Genomic DNA, 26,742 nt, shown 5'->3' with positions numbered 1-26,742 from the left:
TTGTTGAAGGCATCTTCTCCACGCTCACCGCACCAATTTGTTGTGAATTCAATGCCAATAACAAAATATAAAACAAGGAAAAAAATAAAGAACAAGGAAGAAGAAGAACACAAGAATTGGTTATAACTGCTATTCTTTTACTTTCTCTTAAAAAACAAGATTACAAATTTACAAGAATAGCAAATAACCTCTCTCCCCCTAAATTAGGATTTACAGTGTGTAATGATGAGAGACTAGTATGCTATTTATAATAAAACCTAACATATTAACTAATGGGCTTTTTCCACAAGGCTCATTACACAAGCTAACTTAACAAATTAGAGTTTAAACACTAAAATCTAATTTAACATGCTAACAACCCTAACATTTTCGACACCAGCATGTAAACAAACTTCGACTTCATGCTTAATCCTGTCAAACCAAAAAGCTAACCCTTGAGCATACTAGAATTCGACCTAATATCTCACAATATATTAACATTGGATGCCATTTGAACTAAGCAAATTTCTCACTTTTTACCATTTTCATAATTAGTTCAAACCTTCCATTATTAGACACTTCAATTTAGTTGACATAATCGACTGACCTCTTAAATTGACCGTTGGTTGTTTTCAGCTACCTACCAATCATGTTTAGTCTAAAAATGATTAACTTTATATAATGATGCATTAACAACTAATTAACAGAAAAACGTTCATATTTAATATTCAGCGACTCCTCAATCATGAGGAGAAAGATACGGATTCACCAAAGCAATTTTATAGTAACAAAATATTGCTTGATGTACCAAACTTTGATAATTTGTCTGAAATCCCATTGAAGCACTGGCATACAAATACAAAACAGATATATGAATTTTCATTTGACATTGTTTAGGATGAATATACAAGTAATGTAGGCAATAGTTCATCTAAAAAACTATGCATTACAATTAAATACCTCAATGTCAAAACTATGGCACAGCTTATTGTAACACAAGCAATTGAGAGAAATCCTTAAAACATGTCCTGCTAATTTTGTTTCAAGGATGGACCCTTCTTCCTCGCAGTTGAAAGTCGCGGAATTCACACATTTGAGACATTAGTGCTTGTTCAATTAATATGAAACGATTCACATTTAAATTCGGTTTTTTAAATTATAAAATAAAACGTAAAAATCAGTAATTGTTTCGACCTTGTGAGTCGTGACCAATGTTTCGAATGTGTGAATGTGGAATTCCCTCAACAGCATGGAATTTGATATCTTCAAGAACTAGTGCTAGTAGATGAGATGTTGCTTTTAGCTTGAGAGGAGGGTGTTGAAACATTGCTCTTAACCTGTGAGTTATGAGTGGAGCTTGAATCAGTGAAGAAAACAATGTTTTCATGGTCATCAACAAAAGCTTGAAGGGATCTAGGAATTGGAGGCAAAGCAACATCCAACACCCCTTCAAGTATTTGAACTACTTGACCCATGGATGGCCTATGAGTTTCATCATCTTGAACACACCACGCAGCAATCTTTATGATTCGAGTGATCTCCTCAACATCGGCATCCCCCTCCAATCTAGAGTCCAATAGGCTAATCACATTCCCTCCTTGGTGTACTGTGTTTGCAGCCAATGTAGGAAAGAATCTAATTTGACCGTCTACAGAAGGATCCGAGTTCCTTCTACCTGACACAAGCTCAAAAAGCATCATTCCGTAGCTGTAAACATCGGCTTTAGCGGTAATAGCCACCCCTGAAATCCATTCCGGAGCTAAATAACCTCTTGTTCCTCTCATGGTAGTTAGGACCCTGCTGAAGTCCCTTCCAACAAGCTTTGCAAGGCCGAAGTCTGCTACCTTTGGACAAAATTCAGAATCTATGAGAATGTTTTCGGGCTTCACGTCGCAGTGAATGATACAGTCTCTACACTTTTCATGAAGATATGTCAATCCTCTAGCTATTCCAAGAGCAATTTGGAATCTTATTTTCCAATCCAACACCTTGGAGTTCTGAAATAGATGTGAGTCCAGAGACCCATTTGGCATGTAATCATAAACCAGAAGCCTTTTGTCGCCTTCAGAACAGAAACCACGGAGCCTGACAAGGTTGACATGTTGAACAGTCCCAATAGTACTCACTTCTGTTCGGAACTGTTTCTCGCCTTGGCTAATGCTTTCAAGCTTCTTCACTGCTATAACACTGGAGTCAGGTAACGTTCCTTTGAAAACAGAACCAAAACCTCCCCCTCCGAGTTTCTCTGAGAAATTCTTTGTTGCATTTTGCAAATCTCTGTATGCAAATGCTATCAACGAGCCCTCCACAGAAGTTCTTGCTCCAGATAGTCTCTTTCTTCGCCTAATCACAAGAATTAGAACAAGAACAAGGAGAATCACTATACCACCAACAGCACCTCCAACAATACCAATGGTTGTTCCTTTATTGCTTTTTGAATCAGGAAACTCAGATGCTGCAAGTTTGAGAAACAATGTCTGTCCATTACTGTCATCTTGAGAAAGCTGTTGCAGATTCAAGAGTTCTCCCCTCCAAATGAAACAACCACTACTGTTATAAGCATATGCGGTGCAGGAACAGTTGCTCAAACATGTTGACTCACATTCCTCGCTCAAACCAGCTTTCGCAACAGGCTGTGCCTTTTCAGGCAAAGCCAAATTTGATTTGGTTAAGAACCTATCTTTGGCACCACTAGAAGGATTAGAAGATACCTCGCATTGAAATTTGTTTGTTTTCACACACCCGCTTGAGTAATCACCAAGATCCCAATCAGATTGTGACTTTGGTTGATAACCATTCAAACAGTTGCAGGATGGCTTTGAGATCTCATTGCAGCTACCAAATGCACCACAGAAAGCATAAACCTGACACTGTCCTCTTGGTTGTGACCAAAATAAATTCCATTGCTGACTACTTTCCAGCCAAGTAAATTGCTTGATCTGCCCGGACACATCCATCACGAATCGAGATATAATTGAATTGCTGTACAAAGAGTATGTAAAGTAGCTTTCGTTAGCATTATTCTCAAAGGTGAAATTGTAGATGTAGTTTGACCTCATCTCAGGAACCAAACTGAATATCTGTCCATTCCAAGAACCACTTGTCCAATACTGTTGAGTTTTATTCCAAAGAATCAAGTATGAATTGGTTCCATTAGGGTCTAGTTCAAGAGAGAACAAACCAGTTGCTGGATCTTCACTGTTTTTCCATGAAGTAAGATATTGAGGCTTCTTAGTTATCTTATCGAGTTTAATTTTGCCACCAGGAAGCCATGTATCTGATGGAAAATCAAAACTCTGCCAAAGAGCATCCGATGCTGATGCATTAGGCCTATTACTTAATATAAGATTACCAGTATCTAAAAGGACAGCAGATACAGAATCTGAACTAGTAGAACTCAAATTTGTTGACCAAACTAGATTTTTAGACTGATCCAAGACAACTAAATTACCATCAGAAATAGCTAACTTGGAAGCACTTTTATCAGAAACTGGGTCATCTCTATTTGCTACCCAAACATATGTCCTTAAAGATATTTTTTTGTACCACATGCCTATGTAATAGTTAGAGGAATTACCACTATTGAAGAAACCCAATTCAAAATTGCCATCTTTGGAGACAAGAGTTTGATCACCAGAAAGAGATTGATTTGATGAGATGGTGGTCAAAGCAGAAAGTGAAGGGTAGGTGTGCAAAAAGAAGCAGATGATGAGGAGACAAAGCATGAAGCATGGTCTTTTCTTCATGTTGTTAATGTTGTGGATGGTTTGGTTTCAAGTTGTAATTGTTGTCATAGAAGCTAGATATTAGTATGTGATTGCTGGGTGGGGAATGAGAAAAGAAGTGATGGGTGAACGGGTCTAACCAATGACTTGGTCGTGTTGGTGTGTGGAAAATAGTATCTTCCATTTTGTTCTTATATGTGAAGTCAACAAAGGCTGTTGAAACTTGAAAATGACTGTTGTAATGTAACTGGATTTGGCCGCAATGTATAAGCCTTGAAGTTTTATATGATAATAAAAAAATGAGGAGCTCAAAAGTCTAAAGTTTTAGAGTTTTTAAGGACTTTTTCTGTAGCTTTTAAATTTTTTTATTATAAAAAAAATACGGATCAGCCCATTTTGGTAATGAAATACAAGTGGGAACATAATTTATTTTGTTTTGACCCAACCAACTATAGTTTTTTGGACCTCTTGACAAGTGTCAGTAAAGAGACCACAAGAAATAGAGGCATAACACGTAGTCCGTAGATCATCGAACATCAAACCCAAAGACGCTTAAAGTAAATTGACTATAATATTTAAACCAACACGTGAATCGTAGTATCGTGCAATACTAGGTTATCAACAGAATAGGTAAGGTAAAGTCAAGTTACAATTCTTCTGTCACAAGCAGATGTTAATGCTCAAAATTCAAATTATATATTGCTTTATAAGAGGAGTACAAAAGCTCGTCCAATTGCATGTTGATAATCATCTAACCTTTATACAAACAAAATTTAATATATCTATATTGAGCTAGGTGGAAAGAAGCTCATAGCTTGTACCATGGATTTCAAAAGCAGTCCCCAACTTCTTGAGTAAACATCATCCCTGATCAGCTATGCCTCATCATTTACAGGCATTATCATTCTTCAACATAGTCTGAAAGTTTAGCTCCACGATGTTTTCTTCTGAATATGTTTAACCCTCTCATACGAAAACCTGATAGCTTAACCTTCAAAGCCTTGCTTCTGTTTCTATCTGGCTCAATATCACCATCACCTCTAACTGAAGTTTTGGGGCTGAGAGCTACTACTCTTTTACCACTTTTGTTTCTATCTAACACAACACTATCATCTTCAAATGAAGTTTCGGGGCTGATTGTTACTACCCTTTTACCACTTTCATTCATTTCAAAACTTTCCTTGCTTCTGTTTCTATCTAACTCAGCATTATCATCTTCAAAATCACCACTTTCTATCATTTCGGACACGGTATGTAGCTTCTGTACTGGTTGGTTACCGGTACAAAGTCGGCCAAAATAGTACATGGGTTCAATATAGCATGAAGAGGGAGAAACAATGCCCTTTAGACGGGTTGGTTTGACAAACTTTATAAAATCCTCTAGCTCTGCAAAATTCGAATGATCAGAGTAGGGAACTGAAAATATATACTGGTCAAACTTTTTGGGAGTTCCTGCGTTGTCCATTTGCTTATCAATCAGGACCTGGGTTCTATTTGCACTCCGTCTGGTTCTCTTATACCGCGATGTCAAAAAAGAACCAGAGAGAAACTCACCCTTTTTAAGAGACTTCTTTACCCATGGAAGACCTGATGGCAAAATTCCTATAGTCGGACGCGTATTTGGACGGATTAGATTTAACGCCTCCAATGTTTCAATGCTAAAGCTATACATAGGAACAGCTCTCACTCTAGTAAGAGTTGTATCTGTTGTAAATATATCAGGGAGACCAAGAAGATGCATAGTCTGCAACCGCTCTGGCCACACCCAAATCTTCAAATGAAAAAGTAGCATAACAGTTAAAAAGCAATAGAGTGAAGTAGAATGCTGAATCCAAATTATCTCAAGCAACCAAAATATAAGATGCAAAGTTTTGTAATATGAGATAAACATGACAATTTATATATGAACCATAACTAAATATGTCCCCTGTTGTTTTGTCACAGTTGAACCTTAACTAACCAACACACAGGACCTCTAGAAACTTAAGATCATAAGAGTATTTGCTTACCATTTTCCTCAAATACCACATAAAACAAACATACTAGCATGATGAGAAGAGTTTCAAGGTGAAGAGAAATAGAATACCAATATGTTAAGTGCATTTGAAATCTGAACCAAGAGATCTTCTTTCCCCAGAGTATTGATTCCAATAATAACATCGTGATCAGGATGGGACGAAATTATATCAATAGCCTGAAATCAGTCATCAGCCAAGTCATTAGGAATAGAAAATGCACAATCCTTTTATAACAACCCTAATTTCTAAACCCTAACATCATTATCACAAAACGAGAACTCATGAATGTTTCAAATTGTGACGAAAAAACAGAAATGCAGTGTACCTGCTGAGTGGCTACACTACGAGATGGAAAATCATAGGTAGGATTAGCGTAAGTATTATCAAGATAAACAACATCAACACCATCAACACCATGAGCATTTAGAGCATCGCTAAGCATATCCTTGGCGATCCTCACCTTCTCGCAATCAGCCTCCCAACGAAAGTCACCGGTACAAAGCAAACAACCAAAATCTCCCGAAAACAGCAACATAATCGATCCGGGGCAGTGGCAGGCATCGATGGCGGTGACATGGACGGTGGTGAAATCGTTAGAAGAAGGTGAGCGGAGGGAGAGAGTGTGGGAGGTACCGATTTGAAGAATGCGGAGGAGGGAGAGGTCGAGATTAGGGTACTTGATGGGGAGGAGTTTGGCGGTGATTGAGGAGCAGAAGAGTGGGCCATGGGACCAAGATGAAGAGAGGCCGTGAGTGTGATCGGAGTGGAGGTGGGTTAGGAAGTATGCTTCGCTGCCCATTGCCCAACGGTCTACTGATATTAACCCATCTTCCATTTTTGGCGACGAGAGAAAAGACTGGTTCGAGTGTCAAGTCACAAAAAGTGTGAAGGAGAATGAGAAATTGTATTTGTATTTGCCGAATGATTGTATTGTTGAATCTTAGGCGGGAACTTTGAATTTTTTTGTTCATTTTTTTGGTTCAAGTGGGAAATTTTGAAAAAGGGCTTGCCGCCATGTTTCACTTTCACAATTTTTTTTACCTTGCGGTACATATTTTTAAAAAATATCCAAATTATTCTAGTTTCAGACATAAAAAGTGTGGTCAAACTAAGACCGATGAGTTTTGTAGTTCTAATCCATATTCAAACAAAATAAGGTCCCCAAAAAAGCAAACATAACTTCCTAGACGTTATCCAAGATAATTGAACTCTCCGGGAGCATAGTTGACCAACACATTATCATGTATCATAAGTTACCTGTATCATAAATTACATGTATCATAAGTTACGAGTAAAACTTTGTAGCTGATATGAACTAAATCTATTGTCATCATACAACACATGGAAGGGAGGTGTCATCTGTCACATGTGCGACTATCTGCATCTATGCACGTCGCACGGATGCATGTTGTGCAATCCTCCTAGTTATAATGCAGTCTGGATGGTTGGCCATAATGTCTGCGTATTACAAATAAAGCCGAATTAGATACAATTAAATTTTAAAATCAAAAGGAAAAAGGAAAAACAAAAAAGAAAATAGGAAAAACAAAAAAAAATGATTTTTCTTTATTCCGTAGATAAAGCTACGGAAGCATCCAAAGCTTATTACGTTTACTTGTTCCGTAGATGCATCTACGGAATGTTCTACAACTTCCAAACCTCAACAATGATGTCTGTACTATTCAAAACATTGCAAAACTCAACAAACAATACCTACCGATTAAATTGAGTTTTAAACGAGTTGGAATGAGTTTTGAACGTTAACTTATTTCCTTGTATCCTAATTCTATTACGGAAAATACTCGAAAACATACCGATTAAATTGAGTTTTAAACGAGTCGGAATGAGTTTTGAACGTTAACTTATTTCCTTGTATCCTAATTCTATTACGGGAAATACTCGAAAACATACCGATTAAATTGAGTTTTAAAAATGTTTGAATTTGTTGATTGTTGATGTTGATGTTCAAAGCCGAACTCGAGAGAAAAAATTGAGTTTGGTGGAAGTTTGATTTTTGATGTTGAGAGAGATTGAGACTTTGGAAATGAGAAAAGTGAAGAATGGGGGAGGAGAAGATGATAAATGAGAAAAATCCACCCCTTAGATCTCTCTTGCACCATGCAAGTTGTCTAAAATGCCCCCTGCTTCCGTAGATGTACCTCCGGAAGCACTTTTTTTTCACGTTGTTTTGTTCCGTAGATGCACATACGGGAATGGATTTTTTTTAATAATCACATTTTTTTTTAAAATTACCCAAATAATCACACTTTCAAAAAATTTATCAAACTAACAACTTTTTTAAAAAATCGGCACACAGAGGATGCGACACCCTATATGGCGCATGCATTGTATTTTAGGAGGAGACGCCACACCATATGGCGCATGCTCCCCTGTCAAGCCATGCATTGTGGCACATTCACTTAAGCTTTAAGTGTAGTAGTCGTTTAGTGCGAATACTCAGTTGTTTTGGGTTTTTATAAATACAACCATCCATTTCAACCATTTTACACATTTCTCTCTTATTTCATTCTTATAAATATCTTCCAGTACCCGTCCATTGTTTTCAGCGTTCAAAAGAGGTGCTCAACTTTTTTTCGCCAACAAAGTCTGCGATGAAGATCAAACTTTAGAATATGCAGACGTTCGAGCATTTTCAAAAGAGCCTGATTAGATGGTTATACGGGGACATTCTTGACGGTGAAAATATCAAAAGAATTGAAAGGTAAGTTACGGTATCCAACAAAAATGGAGTAACTCGTTTCTTGAAACCTGTGAAAAAGACTATGATGTTCTCATGATGATGTTTAGACCAGCCCATATTATCTTGATGGTTGTAATCTCATAGTTATTATAATGTGCTTAGTTGTTTTATTTTTTTATTGTGTTGTTGTTTTTTGCATGGTTGTGTTAAGTTTGTTGTACCCAAATGTTAACTTGAATATGAAATGAAAGTCAAATTTAAACTAAAATTTCTTACTTACAACAAATAAATTACAAATCAAGATTGACATTTAAAAATTATGTATATTCGGATAATTTTTTTGATTGCGTCCCGGTTGACGACATGTACTGCATAATCTTATCATTTTATTTGTCGTATCCATTTCGGTTCCAATACAAGTGCTGTTAGGGCAATCTTTTTTCTTCCTCCGCATCTGGTCATTATGTCAAACAATGCCCCCTTGTTAAGCAGACCAATAATCCTCCTTTGCTACGACCGAGAACGTATTGATATACACATTTAATACGTTTTAGACATTGTAAACGGGGGATAGTTGTATTATAGGATCCATGCGAGAATGTGCACATGGTGCAATAATGTAAGAGAAAGGCATACGAAAGGCTTGGAACTTTCCACAGTCACACCAAACTCTATCTAGTTTGACGCGATAATACCCTTTTAGCCTACCCTCATTATGATCCATTGTCTCCTGTACACTGAATCAACCTTTAATACGGTCAAATGTAACGCCCGTAATTTAGTAATTATTTAATTAAATTATCTTCGATTATTTGTCGTGAATTATTGTGATTAAGTTGCTAAGTTGATTATTTAAGTTGATTAGTCGGTCGATTACTAAAGTATTATTTAGTATTATTAATATTAGAAATGGTATTAATATAAGTATTAGTCCTGTATGAGATTAATTGTGTTGGGTAGTTCATAATTGTGTGTAGCAAATTGGGAGTGTAGAAATTAGGCCCAATAGGAATAATAGAGTAAAATTAATACTATATTAATTAATTAGAATAAAATAGGATTAAAAGTGGCAGTAGGAGATTAGGTTTTTATCAAAAAAAATTGGAACGTGAGGGTGCAAAGAAGAGGAGAACCAAAAAGGGGGAAAATCTAGAATTCGATCGGAGAGTCTTAGAGCAGCCTTCAATCCAAGGTAAGGGTGGGGTTCTGACTCTATAATAGGGTACATGATGAATAGTATGTGGGATTGGGTTTATAAAATTGCTTCTGTTTGTGTTGATTGTTATGGTTGATACTGAAAATTAATTATTGTTGATGAATTCGTTGTTGAAAAATTGTTCCATGTTAATGTTGGTATAGTTGGTATGTCCCTGTGAATATGTGTTGTGTTGGTCTGATATTCTAATCGAGTGAGAAACGAATGATAGAGGAGGTATGTGTGGCTGGAAAGAAAGAAAAAAAAGGGAATATTATGGGAGGCACCTGCCTCCACACACCCTAGAGCACAGAGGCGCAAGCCTCAATGGGGAGGGCCACCATTATGTTTGTAGTACTTCCATTTAGTGATCCTGTAACTTGTAGTAGTATAAATCCTAAGTGCACTCTAATGATAATTAGTAACTATGCTGATTAGTAATGATAAACATGGTGGTCAATTAATTGCAAACAAAAAAATTGGTTAGTGATTATTGTTGCACCCCAAAATTTGCCCACCTAATTTTTATTTCTAACTGGCTTAAAGTTTCACATTCATCTGCATACATCCATTAGGTCATTTAAATACAACATGCACCATTAACCAGTAAATTCGGTATGGGCTCAAGGATCCTGGATTATGGCTCTTATTCGTTCCGTTTGAGCTTGGTAAAGGTCAATTGAGGACCGTGAAGTAGGGTTGGATTCAGGCTATATATTGCTACGTTTATGTTCATTAATCCAAGAACATGGTCTCTTTAATCAATTTATCGTTGAAGCACGAGGCATTGCGGAGAGTAGACCATCAAAGAATGTGGATGTTCATCACTCATTCAAAATTGGTTCAATTTAGTAAAGTATCTTAAAGATGGCAAGATGGAAAGAATCGTAGGTGAAATGCTTGCATTTTGAGTCACGAATTACAAAGAACACGCTCATTCATTTGATTTGTATATCATGAAGGAACAGTGCATTTATTTTTTTATTCAAGGGACTTCCTCGTTGCAATTTCAAACCTAATGGTTATTGCTATACACAATCAAAGGAATTTGGAATTTCTAACACAACTGGGAAAAGGTGACCACTCAGGGTATTTGGGACTGAATTTATCTCATGACATTCTTTCACATGGCAAGTTTAAAACAAATGTTTGAATTGATAAGTGGAGTATAATCAAGGGAAGAGGAAATTAAAGCTTCATCTTACAAATCCAAATACATTACAAAGACCAAAAGTTACATTGCACTTTCCAAGAATGCATCACATTATATTCCAAGCCTACAAATTGATAATCCTAACTTATTACAGAGGCACTACAAATCGCAAAGGAAAGATTATATCGAGGAAAAAAGAACTTGCTGCAGCCATCTAAGTACATGTTACAAAATTCAACAAATTCAGGTTTCAAGCTTTTCACATTGCACACGATCCATCTCGAACATATCCACTTCAAGCTTTCATATCCTCACGCCTCATGTTTCAAGCCAAGCCAAAACCTGCAACACTAATCAGCATCATCACTATGCTATATTCAAGTTCAGTTTAAGTCACACATGAATCAAATAAATGGTACTCTGCATATAAAGAAACCGAAATAGCCCTGCAATACAAAATCAGTCCCTGTAGCGATTCACTTCATACAAATTCATTAAATCCAAACTTGCTCAGTTTAGTCTCCACACAAAAAATATACACACATTCCAAACATAACCCTTTCAACACCTAACTGTCCTAACCTATTTCTAAACCTCTTCCTAACTGTTTTAATTAACAGCTTCCCTAACTAATTTCTCTTCACATCCTTACTTCTAACTAACCTTATAACCACCAAAAACAGATTTGTAACTAACTTCCTAAGCAGTTTTATAACAGCACCTCTAACCAATTTTTATAACAGAAAAAGCAGTCTTGTAACAACCTATAACAACCCTAACTAATTTCCCAAAGTCGGTTACAAAACTCTAAACAGATAACAGAATTTTGACACAAAAAGGAGGAGAGGGAATTAACTGAAATCAAGAGTTGAACTCACCTCATAACCTGGAATTCTCTTCATCTTCAGTATCTATATAACAGAGCACTGCTACATTCTTCACAGCTCCCTTCACTTCATCCATTCATCCTCAACAAATTCACACCTTCATCACTCTCAGCTCTAACCTTCTTCCTCCACCTTCATTGATCCATCACCATAGAAAAGCATAACCGAATTCAACTCCCCACTCTGCAAATCTTCATCATCATCACTCCTCCACTACTTCATTCATCTTCATTCAATCTCCACACTCACACTTCAATTCTATCGCTCAGCTTCGTCTTTATACCACCAATCGCGATCAACATACTCAGGAGAATTCTCCCTCTATTCAGATTAAAGATACATATCAGAATCGGCAAGAACTCTCATCCATAACCATTTCAGCAAGAAAATTATACAAGGCAACTCACCTGGAATCTATCGATTCTCCCTGCAAGATCCTTCGTATCTTCATCGTCTTCAATGAGATTCTGCAGAGGCACGCACCATTTTTGTGTTTCTGATCCGAACTCATCTTCATAACCAGCTCATCTTCATAACCAGCTCATCTTCAATTCAGCTTCACGATAGTGTTTCAACCCGAAGCGCAACGACGCTCCTCATCGCCATCGCGAATCGTAGACGAAGAGAAAAGATGAATACGAAGAAGCGAGGGTGAGAGGCGAACGAGAGCGAAGGAGATGTTTGGGTGTGGTGGTCGTAAGAAGAGCGGCGGAGTTTCTGTTCGGAGAAGCGAACTCTCCGGCGCCGCATTGAGGGTGAAGAGGAGATCTCATTTGATAAGCTGAAAAGTCACTCGTATGAACCCTAATCCCCTTTTGTTTTATTTTCTTTAATTGGTATAATTAGTGTATGGTATAATGTTTAATATCTGATTAATTGAGCTAAAACCTAATTAAGTGCTTTAAACATGATTAGACTAACAAATAATTAAAATTGGACACCTAAAATCTGAGTATAAATCGAACATGGGCCGTTTTACCATTTACACCCCCAGTGGCCCAAGCTCCTTTTGACAATAACAAAAATATGCTACAAAAACAACTCTGGGCCAAATCACCATGGGCCTGCGCCCTAAGTGCTCTATCCACCACTGTATTTCAACTTTGCACCCCCTATTCATTTATTTTTAATTTTAGTTTTAATTAGTTTTTTGCCATTTCTTTTAGGTGATTAATTGCTAATTTTTCCACTAATCCTTAGACTTCAATACATGATTTTGACATATAAAAATAATCAAAAAAAAATAATTAGTTTAGGCTTTTATTTTAATTCTTTTGCTTGATTTCTAATTCAATTTCCTTCATAAAAACCATATAAAAAATAATAGTATTTTAAATTCGATTTTTGTACTATTTTGCATTGTTCACTTTCATGTCTTGTACCATATTTTCAAGTGTTTATGTTAGCCATTTTTCACTAATTCTTGTATCGTTATTTACTTGTATTTTTACTTGTAATTTCGATCTCCGCTTATGCTTATATTCTCATGTCTCCTTTAATTCCTAACCTTAGGTAGAAACCATGACAACATTAGGACTTAGAAGTTCCCTTCATAACACTTAGGCTAGTTATTCATCTTAAGCTAGTTTTCTTCTCCTTTTTTCTCTTTCAACATTAAAACATTAATAAATAGAGATACGAATCACATTAAGAAAGTGATAGAGAAATGAGTGGGATTCATTCCCTAATCTGTTTCTCAATCACTTAGTGACATAGAAATGAGTGGGATTCATTCCCTAATCTGTTTCTCTGTCACTACTTAATGGGAGAGAAATGAGTGGGATTCATTCCCTAATCTGTTTCTCGAACATTAACTAATGGGATAGAAATGAGTGAGATTCATTCCCTAATCTGTTTCTTGAACATTACATAATGGGATAGAAGTGAGTGGGATTCATTCCCTAATCTGCTTCTCGATCATTATACATTTTTATGTGATTCGAATCGCAAAGTAAATTCCCTTAAAAATCACCAATCAAAAACATTCAAAATACTTAATAAAGGCTCAGACCTAAACAAAGTAATGAAGTGGTGCGGAACCTTGTATTGGGTTTTGTTCATCATGGAATTACCCTAAAAAATACAAACCAATTTTCTCTCTTCTCTCTCTTGCCTCCGAGGCATTCTTTCTCTTGCCTTCAGGGCATTCTTTCTCCTAATCGGACACGTTATTTCCGCTCCATTCCCAGCTTAAGACTCCAGAGGTCGAGCAGCGGAGTGCGAATGTAACTGTTCAACTAAAAAGCACAAAAACAAACAAAAACTAAAGAGCCGAACTACGGCGCTCTGATTCCTGAAAAGGATACGTAGGCATTAGGTCGCGGGGCCTAAGCGAGCACAACTATTTATAAACCTTATTTTCCCCGTGTTTCTTTTCTTTCATTTGCATGCATTCCCTTAGTGATTAAGCTTTAGATTTATACACCCTTAGAATAGAACAAACATAGGTGGATACCATCGAGTACGATGGGCGTGAGGGGTGCTAGTACCTTCCCCTCGCGTAACCGACTCCCGTACCTTATCTCTGGTCGCAAGACCTTCTCTTATCCTTATTCTAGGTTTTCTGATATTCCTTTCCCTCTTTGGGATAAATATATTGGTGGCGACTCTGTTCATATTTTCGCGAGCGTGCGACAAAGTTCAACAAAGGCAAACAATGAACACATGGATCCCTTGATTACATCCATGCTGATCTTTGGGGGCTTGCAAGGTGTCCATTGTAACACCCCATATTTTCCATTTATTAATTTAACTAGAATTTAAATTAATTATTTAGAATTAATCGGAAATTTTGTGAATTAAATGGACAAATTTTGAAAATAGAGTAATTAGGCCAAAGTGGTGATTAGTAAAGGGGAGGTGTTAACAGTTAGGCCTTTACAAAGTTGAACTATAATTTTCATAAAACAAGGAATTTGAGAAAAGAAGGAAAAATAGAAGCAAAAGAGGAGAAGAGGAGAAGAACGAAACAAGGAATTTGAGAAAAGAAGGAAAAATAGAAGCAAAAGAGGAGAAGAGGAGAAGAACGAAGAACACGTGGAAGAGCAGAGGAAGAGAAAGAGGAAGATTCAAGACTTTTGGCTAAGGTAAAGGGAGACTCTTCTGATTATCATCTTTTATTAGTTTGGGGACAATAGGATTGAATTGGTATATTATTTGTTTCAATTGGGATGTATGTTAGGTTTTTGAATTCTTGGGGTTTTGAGTGATTTTGATGAAATTGGATGATGATTGTGTATGATGTTAAATGACTCCTAAAACATGTTAGAATTGGGCTATAATATGTGAATTGGTACTGTTTTGATGTGGTAATTGTTTTGACACGAATTGGTTTGAGTTGGAAATGTAAAAGTGTTGTCAAAAGTGATTTTTTGGGTTGCAGGTACGTCATAACCGGTTACCTGAGGGTGGTAACCGATTACCTGACGTTACGTAGGCGAGGAAGGCCTATTCGTTGTGAAGTAACCGGTTACTTGAGGTGTGGTAACCGGTTATCTCTGTTGCATTTTGTGTAGTTGGGTTGTCTGGGAGGCAGTAACCGGTTACTCCATTTGAGGTAACCGGTTACCGCTGTTACAAATAGGATTTTTGCTTACTCCGTCAGGCAGTAACCGATTACACTATTTGAGGTAACCGGTTACCGCTGTTGTGTTTTTGAAAAATACTTGTTTTAATTGTAACTTTCAAACTGTGTATCCGTTTTAAGTGTCGTTTCGAGTACAGTGAAGATAATTAAATAATTTATGGGATAAAATGGTGAAATGGGCAGAGGCTCGATTTTATTTTTAAAACTCTGATTTAATTATCTTGGCGAAATTATACATGGTGTGCATGTATTGTGAATTGTAACAATGTGATAATGTGATCATGATATGATTGTATTGTGAATGTGATGATTATTGGAATGAGGTATGATTGATTTTTTGAATGATGCTGGGACATGTACATACTAAATTGGAGATGATAATGGTGATCTGTGTTGAGATGATATTATTCATCGAATTGGTGATGACGATGAGTACGTTATATGTTGCATGCATTCATAATCATTTTGGTTGCTGAATCCCGGTGATTTTTTGGATCAGTGATGGCATAATTCTCATTGATTGTTTTAAGTTATTCAGATTTTAAAACTATTCTGCTGTGTTAAACATGTTTACTGAATAATGTTGTTTTATGTTCCTCAAAGGCATGAATGATTGAATGTTTTCAGATTTTTTTGGAGTTGTAATGCCCTTGTACATGTTTTACTCTAAACTTATTAAATATTTCACAGGGGTTTAGAAGGGTGTTACATCCATCATATTCAGGAGCAAGGTATTTTCTATCCATAGTTGATGATTATTCCAGGAAGTTATGGACTGAGGTTGTTTCGACATTAACATATCTGATAAATAGATGTCCTTCGACAGCTTTAGATATGAAGACACCTGAAGAAGTTTGGTCGGGACATCCACCAGATCTCGACAAACTGAGAGTATTTGGCTGCGTAGCCTATGCTCACATTAGGCAAGACAAGGTCGAACCTAGAGCTCTGAAATGCATGTTCATGGGATACCCTAAAGGAGTCAGAGCTTATAGGCTATGGTGCTTAAAGCCAGGTCACATGAGGTGTATCACCAGTCGAGATGTAGTTTTCAATGAAGCTGAGATGGCTTTCAAGAAAACTGATGATGATGATGGTTGAAGTGCAGAAGAGCTGGAACAGGTAGAGATTTCTGTTGAGGTGGAGCAAGTTGATGCTGAACTGCATATCCCTGATGAAGTCGAAGAAGAAGCAGAAGATGCCGAGGAAGTTGAGGAAACTGTCGATGACTACCTATTGTTGATGTTAGAACAAGAATTGTTCTGATCAATAATCTTAGTTTTGATGATAACAATGTATATGAATTTTGCTCAAGATAATGTGGTACTCTAATCCTATGCAATTTCCTTTTCAGGAAATATATAAAGAGTATGCACAAATCAGCGCTAAGAAGCTTTGACTCAGAAGGTTCAGTATGCAACTTCAGCACATGGTCTGGCAAGACATCAGAAGATGGTCAAGCAGAATCAGAACATGGTCTATAGAAGCATCAGAAGAACTTGAGTTCAGAAGCAGAAGCACTGAAGTCATGGAATCACGCTCAGAAGCATATCAAGATCAGAAGATCAGAAGATGCTCTGCACCAAGCTGTTTGTACTCTGATGATTTTCAACGTAGTATTTACAAAGAACAAATAAGAATCAAGTACTAGATGGCAGGCTACGCTGACTGACAAAAGGAACGTTAGAAGCTATTAAAGGCAATGTCAGTAGTCACAGCAAAAGCAAGGCTCGAGGTAGTTGACAAAACAGTGAAACATTAAATGCAATGCTGTACGGAATACGCAAAGCATTAAATGCTCCCAACGGTCATCTTCTCAAACGCCTATATAAATGAAGTTCTGATGAGAAGCAAGGTTACCAATTCTTGACAATTTCTGTGAATATTAACTTGCTGAAACGCTGTTCAACTCAAAGCTCGGAAACTTCATCTTCATCAAAGCTCACTACATTGTTGTTGTAATACTTTAGTGAGTCTAAGCTTAAATCTGTAAGATAAATATCACAGTTTGTGATTATCGCTTTTAAGAAGCAATTGTAATACTCTTAGAATTTGTTTACATTAATTTGTAAAGGACTAGAGTGACCGGGTTGTGATCAGTATACTCTAGAGAAGTCTTAGAAGGTATCTAAGCAATTGTTCCTAGAGTGATCAGGTTGTGATCAGGATACTCTAGAAGACTTAGTCGTGGGCTAAGTGGAAAACCATTGTAATCTGTTGCGATTAGTGGATTAAATCCTCAGGTGAGGTAAATCACTCCGTGGGGGTGGACTGGAGTAGTTTAGTTAACAACGAACCAGGATAAAAATAACTGTGCAAATTGTTTTTATCGTTCAAGTTTTTAGACTACACTTATTCAAACCCCCCCTTTCTAAGTGTTTTTCTATCCTTCAATTGGTATCAGAGCGCCGGTTCTAAGGTGCAAGCACTTAACCGTGTTTAGAAAAAGATTCAGGAAGAGAAAAACGTGAGATGGCTGGTACTGAGCAAATACCTCCACCATCTACATCTGGCTCTGCTGAGCAATACAATGGTAACAATGGTTATACTAGACCACCAGTATTGATGGTGAAAACTTTGAATACTGGAAAGATAAACTGGAAAGTTACTTTCTTGGTCTAGATGGTGAACTATGGGATCTTCTGATGGATGGTTACAAACATCCAGTGAAAGCTAGTGGCGTAAGGCTTACAAGGCAAGAAATGAATGATGATCAGAAGAAGCTTTTCAAGAATCATCATAAATGTATGACTGTTTTGCTGAATGCTATCTCTCATGCTGAGTATGAGAAGATATCTAACAGGGAAACTGCCTATGATATATATGAGTCATTGAAAATGACCCATGAGGGAAATGCTCAAGTCAAGGAGACTAAAGCTCTTGCTCTAATCCAGAAATATGAAGCCTTCAAGATGGAGGATGATGAAGATATTGAGAAGATGCTCTCAAGATTTCAAACTCTAACTGCTGGATTGAGAGTTCTGGATAAAGGCTACACCAAGGCTGATCATGTAAAGAAGATCATCAGAAGCTTACCCAGAAGATGGGGTCCCATGGTGACTGCATTCAAGATTGCCAAGAATCTGAATGAAGTTTCGTTGGAAGAGCTTATCAGTGCCTTGAGAAGCCATGAAATAGAGCTGGATGCAAACGAGCCTCAGAAGAAAGGTAAGTCTATTGCATTAAAATCTAATGTTAAAAAATGCACTAACGCTTTTCAGGCTAGAGAAGAAGATCCTGAAGAATCAGAATCTGAAGAAGAAGATGAATTGTCCATGATCTCCAGAAGGGTAAACCAACTCTGGAAGAGCAAGCAAAGGAAGTTCAGAGGCTTCAGAAGTTCAAAGAAATTTGAACGAGGAGAATTGATCCGCTGTCGCGCGCGGATCAAAAACGAGTTGTTTTGTATAAAAGCAGTACAGCGACAATGGCTCGAGTCGTATCGCAAGGATTCTTGGTATTATTAACTAAAAGCAAATTCGAAATTAGGGGGAGGTTTGGTTTAAGGTTCGATTTAACAAAAAGAGCAAATAAGTGATTTTGAAAAGTGATTATAAAATAAGCTGTTCTACTGTTCGGGTTCACCACTTATCATCGGTAATTATAAATCTAATCCCCAAGCGAATTCTATCCCCTATTCGATTACAGCAACAATAAACAAGCGAGATTGATACTATACGGTTTATATTCCTATTATCCGAATTAAGCAAACGGATTCAGCACTCATGAATTAAGCAAACATGAATTGACATACGCGAGTTAACGATAAAGCAACGTTAAATCACGAAACAGATCAAGAAACATAAACTGGTCGAATTTAATCAATAATATTATGTATGAATCGAATTAAGCATGCAACACATATATAAGATTATTGAAAGGGAAAAGAATTGGGATTAAATTATAAAACCTCAAAGATTCGGTGGAACATGAACAGTAGATCAACGATAGGATTAGTTCGCCATAGGATTCGTCAAAAGCTTGCCAAAATTCGTGAATGGAAGATGATGAACAGTAACCGCGACTGCCTAACCTAAGTCAAAGCCACAACCCGTTTTACAATCCAACTGGGTCAAACATACGACCCAGGCCCAAAACCAATTAACCCGAAACTTAACTAAAGCTAGTGCTGCAACTTCAACGCATTTTCTGGCCCTGCTACAGTCCGATTCTGACTTCGACTCCAACATAAGAATTGTAGCTCTTTCTCTTAGCTTTCCGGCGATTATTAGAACGCCTCAATCGGACTCCTGGAACTCCAGATATGATCGTTTCCGTGCAGACTGTTATTGCTGAAAAATTAATACGAAAAACAAATAAGTGCAAAAATAAAATAAAATATAAAAACATATTAAAACATAAAAATAAATAAAACAAACCGAAGAAATGCTTGAGTACAAATATGGAAGAACGTGCATTAAAATGCACTGATCAAATTCCCCCACACTTGAACTTTTGCACTCCGAGCAAAATGAAAAGAAAGCAGAAAAACATCAACAGTTACTCATCCTAGGCTACAGATCTTCTTCGGGTGAGTTTGCATCGACAGGTACTAATCTTGCTCACTAAGGACATCGTAAGAACACTAACCACAAATATGCATACATAAGGCTCCTAAATACACAAACCAATTCAAATCATATTATTATACCATAGCCTAACTTACTCATCCTTTTTGCTCTTTTTCATTCAGGCGCAATCACATTAAGCCCGTTATCTCCACACACTTATAGCAGGACAACCGGTTAGTGACTCTGATCCTTTTGCACGGGGTTCCGGTACTTGCGTGGCATAACCCTTTGCTTACTCAGATGTAGTTGCGGGGGATCGGACCGTAATCCTCCCTACCAAGTTCAGCACCAGAAACCGCTGAACCAACTAACAAAGAGTTTTAAAAACTTTTTTTTTTAAAGATTACACAACCGTTGGGTTAAGTGACCGGGTGAGGATCACCAAACTTAGAAGGTGTATTACCTTTTTCTTTTCTCTTTTTTTTTCTTTTCGGAACATTCACTTATATTCATCGGCTTCCTGCGTAAAGTGTGTGAGAGATGGTGCCGACTGCTGAAATAAACTACTCAAGAGCTGTCAAAGAATGAGAAATTAAGGCTAAAACATAATAACAAATTCAAATCAATTTCCGTATGCAGGAGACTTACGGTGTTAGAACGATACCGATCTTGTGAACTTTTCCCAAGTCTCCACAAACCCGACTCAAATCAGTGTGTAGCCTAAAACTTTCAAGAAGATGCATTTTTTATTGAAATTAAACAAAATACTAACACACAAAAACAAATAAAACACACAATTTCCTCCCCCACACTTAAACTAAGCATTGTCCTCAATGAAAAGACATTACTAATAAAGTAGAGAGAAGGAAAGAAGGACTCCCTGATCAAGTTGCAGTGTAGTCAGGTGCTTCTAAAGAAAGCTCCTCTATGCTGACATTTTCAGGCACCGAACTTTCATGGAATAACTTCAGCCGCTGCCCGTTAACCTTGAAGACTTTGTCAGTACCTGCACTTTTTATTTCTACTGCACCATGAGGGAAAACATTAGTAACAACAAAGGGGCCAATCCATTTGGATCGAAGTTTCCCAGCCATAAGCTTAAGGCGGGAGTTAAACAGTAAAACCTGTTGGCCCACAGAAAATTCCTTCCTAGAAATCATTTTATCATGGAAGTGCTTAGTTTTTTCTTTATAAATCCTAGAGCTCTCATAAGCCTCTAATCTAAGCTCTTCCAACTGTTGCAATTGGAGTTTTCTTTCAATACCTGCTTGTTGCATCTCCAAATTACAACTCTTCACCGCCCAAAAAGCACGGTGTTCTATCTCAACAGGAAGATGACACGCCTTACCAAAAACAAGTCGATAAGGAGACATCCCAATGGGTGTCTTGAAAGCTGTCCTTTGAGCCCAAAGTGCGTCTTCTAGACGACGGCTCCAGTCTTTCCTGTTTGGCTGCACCATTTTCTCTAAAACCTGTTTGATCTCCCTGTTGGAGATCTCAGCTTGCCCATTAGTCTGTGGGTGATATGCAGCAGAGACTCTGTGCACAACTCCATACTTTCGGAGTAAGGCTTCCATGGTGCGGTTACAGAAATGAGTGCCTTGGTCACTTATGATAGCTCGCGGTATTCCAAACCTGCAAAAGATATTAGACCTGACAAACTCTGCAACAACTTTAGAATCATTAGTCCTAGTGGGGATAGCTTCCACCCACTTTGAAACATAGTCAACAGCAAGCAAAATGTAAAGGAAACCAAATGATACAGGAAAGGGACCCATGAAATCGATCCCCCATACATCAAATACCTCACAGAAAAGCATAGGCTGTTGAGGCATTTCACTCTTGCGAGTGATGTTGGTACCTGCTATCTGGCACTCTTTACAAGTGCGATAAATCTCAAAAGCGTCCTTAAAAATAGTTGGCCAATAGAAGCCTGAATCAAGGACCTTTCTTGCAGTCCTTTGAGGACCGAAATGTCCGCTGACTTGAGATGCATGAGAAAATTTTAAAATAGATTCAATCTCATTGTCGGGGACACATCTCCTGATTACCTGATCACTACCAAACTTCCATAGATATGGATCATCCCAAACATAATATTTGGCATCACTTTTGAGTTTGTGAACCTGTGATCTAGATGCACCTGTAAGAAAAACACCTGCAACAAGAAAATTAACAATGTCAGCAAACCAAGGTGTAATCCCATGCAAAAGAAACAACTGCTCATCAGGAAAATCATCCTTAATAGGAAAAGGATCTTCATCTCTCTCTATCCTGCTCAAGTGGTCAGCCACTAAGTTCTCAGCTCCACTTTTGTCTTTAATCTCAACATTAAACTCTTGGAGCAGCAACATCCACCGAATCAATCTCGGTTTTGCATCCGGCTTCTTCAGCAAGTACTTTAAAGCTGCATGGTCAGTAAAAACAACAACCTTGGAACCTAGCAAATAAGATCTGAATTTGTCAAGAGCAAAAACAATAGCTAGCAGTTCTTTTTCAGTGGTAGTGTAATTTGACTGTGCAGAATCTAAAGTCCTAGAAGCATAGTAAATAACATGGGCAGACTTGTCAACCCTTTGTGCAAGGACAACCCCAACAGCATAATTAGAAGCATCACACATAAGCTCAAAAGGGAGGGTCCAGTCAGGGGGCTGAATGATGGGAGCGGAGGTCAATGCTTTCTTCAAGAAGTCAAACGCTTGTTTGCATTTGTCATCAAACTTGAAAGTGACGTCATTCTTCAACAAGTTCGACAGTGGAAGAGCTATCTTGCTGAAATCCTTGATGAAACGCCTGTAAAAACCTGCATGACCAAGAAAAGAACGAATCTCGCGAATGCAAGAAGGGTAAGGCAGTGTAGAAATCACATCAATCTTAGCAGGGTCAACAGAAATTCCTTTTTCAGAAATAATGTGGCCAAGAACAATTCCCTGCTCAACCATAAAATGACACTTTTCATAATTCAACACAAGGTTAGTCTCGATGCATCTTTCTAAAATCAAGTTTAAACTGTTCAAGCATGCATCAAAAGAAGAACCATAAACAGTAAAGTCATCCATAAACACTTCCATGCAATTTTCAATAAAATCAGAGAAAATACTCGTCATGCATCGTTGGAAAGTGCCAGGAGCATTGCAAAGGCCAAAAGGCATCTTCCTGTAAGCAAATGTACCGAATGGACACGTGAAAGTGGTCTTTTCTTGATCTTCAGGTGCAATATGAATCTGAAAGTAACCTGAAAAACCATCAAGAAAACAATAATGTGATTTACCAGCTAGCCGTTCAAGCATCTGGTCAATAAACGGCAAAGGAAAGTGATCCTTTCTAGTAGCCTGGTTTAGTCTCCTGTAATCAATATAAACTCTCCAGCTGTTCTGGACTCTAGTGGGAACAAGTTCATTCTTTTCATTTTTTACCACTGTGAGTCCAGATTTCTTAGGTACAACCTGCACTGGACTTACCCACTTACTGTCAGAGATAGGATAAATGATACCTGCTTGCAAGAGTTTGGTTACCTCTTTCTTTACAACATCAAGAATCAAAGGATTAAGCCTCCTTTGGGGCTGCCTTACTGTTTTCGCTCCATCCTCAAGTAAAATCCTGTGCATACACATCGAAGGACTAATACCTGGAAGGTCGGCTAATGTCCACCCGATTGCTTTCTTGTGCCTCTTCAATACCTGCAAAAGTCTGTCTTCTTGATTTAAATCAAGGTTAGAAGAGATAATAACATGAAGTTTTTCATTATGCTCCAAGTAAGCATATTTCAGGTTCCCAGGGAGCTCTTTTAGCTCTAAGGACGGGGGCTGAATGATGGATGGAAGGCTTGGGGCAGCCGGGATGTCAAGAGCATCGACGGCAAAAACAACCTCATCGGTAACAACTTCACCTGTAGGAAATGTATCAGGCTGCAAGGAAGCATCAATCTCAGCACAAAGGACACAAACGTTAGTGTCAGTGCAGTCAGGACATGAATAATCATCATCAAAATCAGAGAGAGATGGAAAATCAAATGCAAATAATTCAGAATAACTCTCATCAACTAGTTCAGAAATCAACTCAATGTTAAAAACCGAATGCTCCTCCACAGGGTGTTTCATGGCATCGAAGATATTAAATTTTGCGACGATGTCACCAAATTCCATGGACATGGTTCCATCATCAACATCAACTTTTGTCTTCGCCGTTTTCATGAACGGTCTGCCTAAGATGATGGGAGCTCTGCTTGACTTAGTTTCTCTTTCCATGTCCAGAATGTAAAAATCTGCAGGAAAAATTAAATCGTTAACTTGAACGAGGACGTCTTCCACTATGCCGGTGGGACGTGCATTGCTCCTGTTCGCCAGTTGAACGATTAAACCTGTATGCTGCATGGGACCAAGGCAAAGGTTATTATAAATAGAAGTAGGCATAACATTAATGCCCGCTCCTAAATCAAGCAAACAATTATCAAATTTCTTATCCCCGATGGTACAAGGAATAGTAAAAGTTCCCGGGTCCTTGCACTTTTGTGGCAAGACCTGAGAGATGGCCGAAACACTTTGTTCGGGCTGAATGAAAGCAGAGATGCTTCTTCCCAAGTTGACTCTGTCACTTCCTTTTACTTTTCTCTTGTTTGTACACAAATCCTTCAGAAACTTTGCATACCTTGGAACTTGCTTAATCACATCAAGAAGCGGAATGTTTACCGCTACTTTCCTAAACATATCCAGAATTTCTTTTTCTTTGTCTCCTTCCTCAATTCTTTTATTTTTTAGAACTCTATGCGGGAAAGGAACTGGTGGCACATACTCCTTTTCTTTATTTTTTTCAGTTCCGACCACAACAGAAGAAGGAGAAGAAAGCTCAGTTGGAGGAGGTTCAGAAGAAGAAAGTTCAGAAGTTACCTCAATGATTTTTTTATTTTTTTCAGGGGCTGGTTCTGTAACCTTTCCGGATCTCAAAGAAATAGCGCTCACATTAGCATTACCATTCGGATTGACAACAGTTTGTGCTGGAAGTTGGTTCGAACCTTGAGCTTGCATATTATTTATTTGAGTAGCAAGTTGTCCCATCTGTCTGGTCAAGGTCTGAATGCTAGTGTCGGTTCTTTGTTGAAACTGAAGGTTGTTCACGGCCATTTGCTTAACAAGATCTTCCAAGGATGGTCCGGAAGTAGTAGCTGGAGGGGTGTGATGTGGCTGGGGTAATGGAACGGTGAGCTGTTGTTGGGAAGGCTGCTGATTTCCATATCGAAGGTTGGGATGATTCCTCCAATTGGGGTGATATTTGTTGGTAGACAAGTCAGGGGTGTTGTTGTACCTGTTCTGGTTGTAAAGGTTGGCTGCATAAGCTTGAGGCAGCTCGGTAACAGTATCATCTTTCAGAAGAGGACAAGTATCAGTGGGGTGATCATGAGCTGTACAAATGCCACATACAGTTGCTGTTTGAGGTTTCGCTACTGCAAGTTGTTTAACTAAAGCGGTCAGCTCATCAAGTCTGGTTTCTAAAGCTCTGTTCGAGGAACCTTGAATTTGATGTACACCCTTGGTCTGGACAGAATTGGTTCGAGTGGTGAACTGCTGGGAATTTAAGGACATATTTTCAATGAGGGCTCTGGCAGCACCTGGAGTTTTGTCAACAAGTGCTCCACCACTAGAAGCATCAAGAATGTTTCTATCCATAGGTAACAACCCCTCGTAAAAGTACTGAATGAGAAGTTGCTCGGTAATCTGATGTTGAGGACAGCTTGAAACTAACTTCTTGAACCTATCCCAATATTCAGCCAATGACTCGTTGTCTTGTCTAATGCCACATATTTCTTTTCGGATTGAAGCAGCTCTAGAGGCAGGAAAGTATCGCTCCAAGAACACTCTCTTCAGAGCATTCCAGCTTGTGATTGAATTCGGTTCAAGATCATATATCCAGTCCTTAGCTGCACCCTGCAAAGAAAAAGGAAAAGCACGAAGTTTGATATGATCTTCAGTGATCCCTTCAGGCTTCAATGGTGTAGAGCACACCACCTGGAATTCCTTCAAATGTTTGTGTGGATCCTCACCTGCAAGACCATTAAACTTTGGCAACAAGTGTATTAAACCCGATTTTAATTCAAAAGGAATAGCAACAGCATCATATTCAATACACAAGCCATTATAATTAACATCAGGGGCTGCAAGTTGCCTCAGAGTTCTATTTTCAGCCATTTCAAAAGCAAATTCAGAATCAGAATCAAACAAATTATGCAAATAGTCAGACTCAGAATCAGACTCAGCTATGGTCGGTGAAGGTGAACTATTGCTAGCCTGGCCTGCTCTACGAAGTGTGTGCAAGGTTCTCTCTACCTCAGGATCAAAAGCAACAAGTTCAGGACAGAAAGACCTAGTAGCCAGGACTAGTGCACAGCAATGCAGCAACAATCGTGAAAATGCCAACTATGTCCCTAAAACAACACAATGAAGCAAATCGATTAAAAATAATTCAAAAAAATAAACTGACACCGAAAATAATCTAATGACGTAAAAATAAAATTTTGATATTTTTTTCGGAATTTTTCGACTCTATGAAAACAGAAAATAAATCATTAAAAATAGTAAAAAGGCTTTTTTCGCGATTTGAAAAATTTTTCGACTTAAAAGGCCGATTTTTCGAAACTGTCGGGACAGATTTTCGAAACGGTGAAATTTTCCCAAAAACCGATTTTTCGACTTAAAAGGCGTTATGGCCGAAACCGTGAGGAACCTATGGCCAAAACACAAAAACACTACACCTAAGACTCTAATATCAGTTAATATTCACAAGAATCCCCGGCAACGGCGCCAATTTGATCCGCTGTCGCGCGCGGATCAAAAACGAGTTGTTTTGTATAAAAGCAGTACAGCGACAATGGCTCGAGTCGTATCGCAAGGATTCTTGGTATTATTAACTAAAAGTGTAACATCCCGATTTTTATTAATATTTTTATTAATTATATTAGTAATTATATTATTTGGTGTTTTTAATAATTATTTA

The 26,742-nt window shown here is 37.9% G+C and overlaps 2 protein-coding genes across 2 annotated transcripts; both read right to left on the bottom strand.

Annotated features, from left to right (window-relative positions):
- Nucleotides 1–456: 456 nt before the first annotated feature.
- Nucleotides 457–3,875, bottom strand: LOC131637035 (G-type lectin S-receptor-like serine/threonine-protein kinase At2g19130). Its single transcript, XM_058907600.1, has one exon. It carries the CDS (start codon nucleotides 3,723–3,725, stop codon nucleotides 1,245–1,247), a length of 2,481 nt encoding a protein of 826 aa, XP_058763583.1. The 5' UTR covers nucleotides 3,726–3,875; the 3' UTR covers nucleotides 457–1,244.
- A 320-nt stretch (nucleotides 3,876–4,195) lies between these two features.
- Nucleotides 4,196–6,589, bottom strand: LOC131637036 (uncharacterized). Its single transcript, XM_058907601.1, has 3 exons — nucleotides 6,048–6,589; nucleotides 5,791–5,898; nucleotides 4,196–5,475 (listed from the first exon to the last, which is right to left on the bottom strand). The coding sequence occupies exons 1-3, from the start codon at nucleotides 6,555–6,557 to the stop codon at nucleotides 4,606–4,608; spliced, it is 1,488 nt and encodes a 495-aa protein (XP_058763584.1). The 5' UTR covers nucleotides 6,558–6,589; the 3' UTR covers nucleotides 4,196–4,605.
- Between the last annotated feature and the right edge of the window lie 20,153 nt (nucleotides 6,590–26,742).

This window comes from Vicia villosa, unplaced genomic scaffold (genome assembly GCF_029867415.1).
Source record: "Vicia villosa cultivar HV-30 ecotype Madison, WI unplaced genomic scaffold, Vvil1.0 ctg.001897F_1_1_1, whole genome shotgun sequence".
Taxonomy (NCBI): domain Eukaryota; kingdom Viridiplantae; phylum Streptophyta; class Magnoliopsida; order Fabales; family Fabaceae; genus Vicia; species Vicia villosa.
This window is presented reverse-complemented; position numbering and strand designations above follow the sequence as displayed.

Bases quoted from the DNA above. Each gene is read 5' to 3' on its own strand.
- LOC131637035 (XM_058907600.1), bottom strand. From the start codon at position 3,725: ATGAAGAAAAGACCATGCTTCATGCTTTGTCTCCTCATCATCTGCTTC.
- LOC131637036 (XM_058907601.1), bottom strand. From the start codon at position 6,557: ATGGAAGATGGGTTAATATCAGTAGACCGTTGGGCAATGGGCAGCGAA. The intron at 5,899-6,047 runs GTACACTGCATT...GACTGATTTCAG, and splicing joins GTAGTGTAGCCACTCAGCAG to GCTATTGATATAATTTCGTC. The intron at 5,476-5,790 runs GTATTCTATTTC...TTTCATTTGAAG, and splicing joins CAAATGCACTTAACATATTG to ATTTGGGTGTGGCCAGAGCG.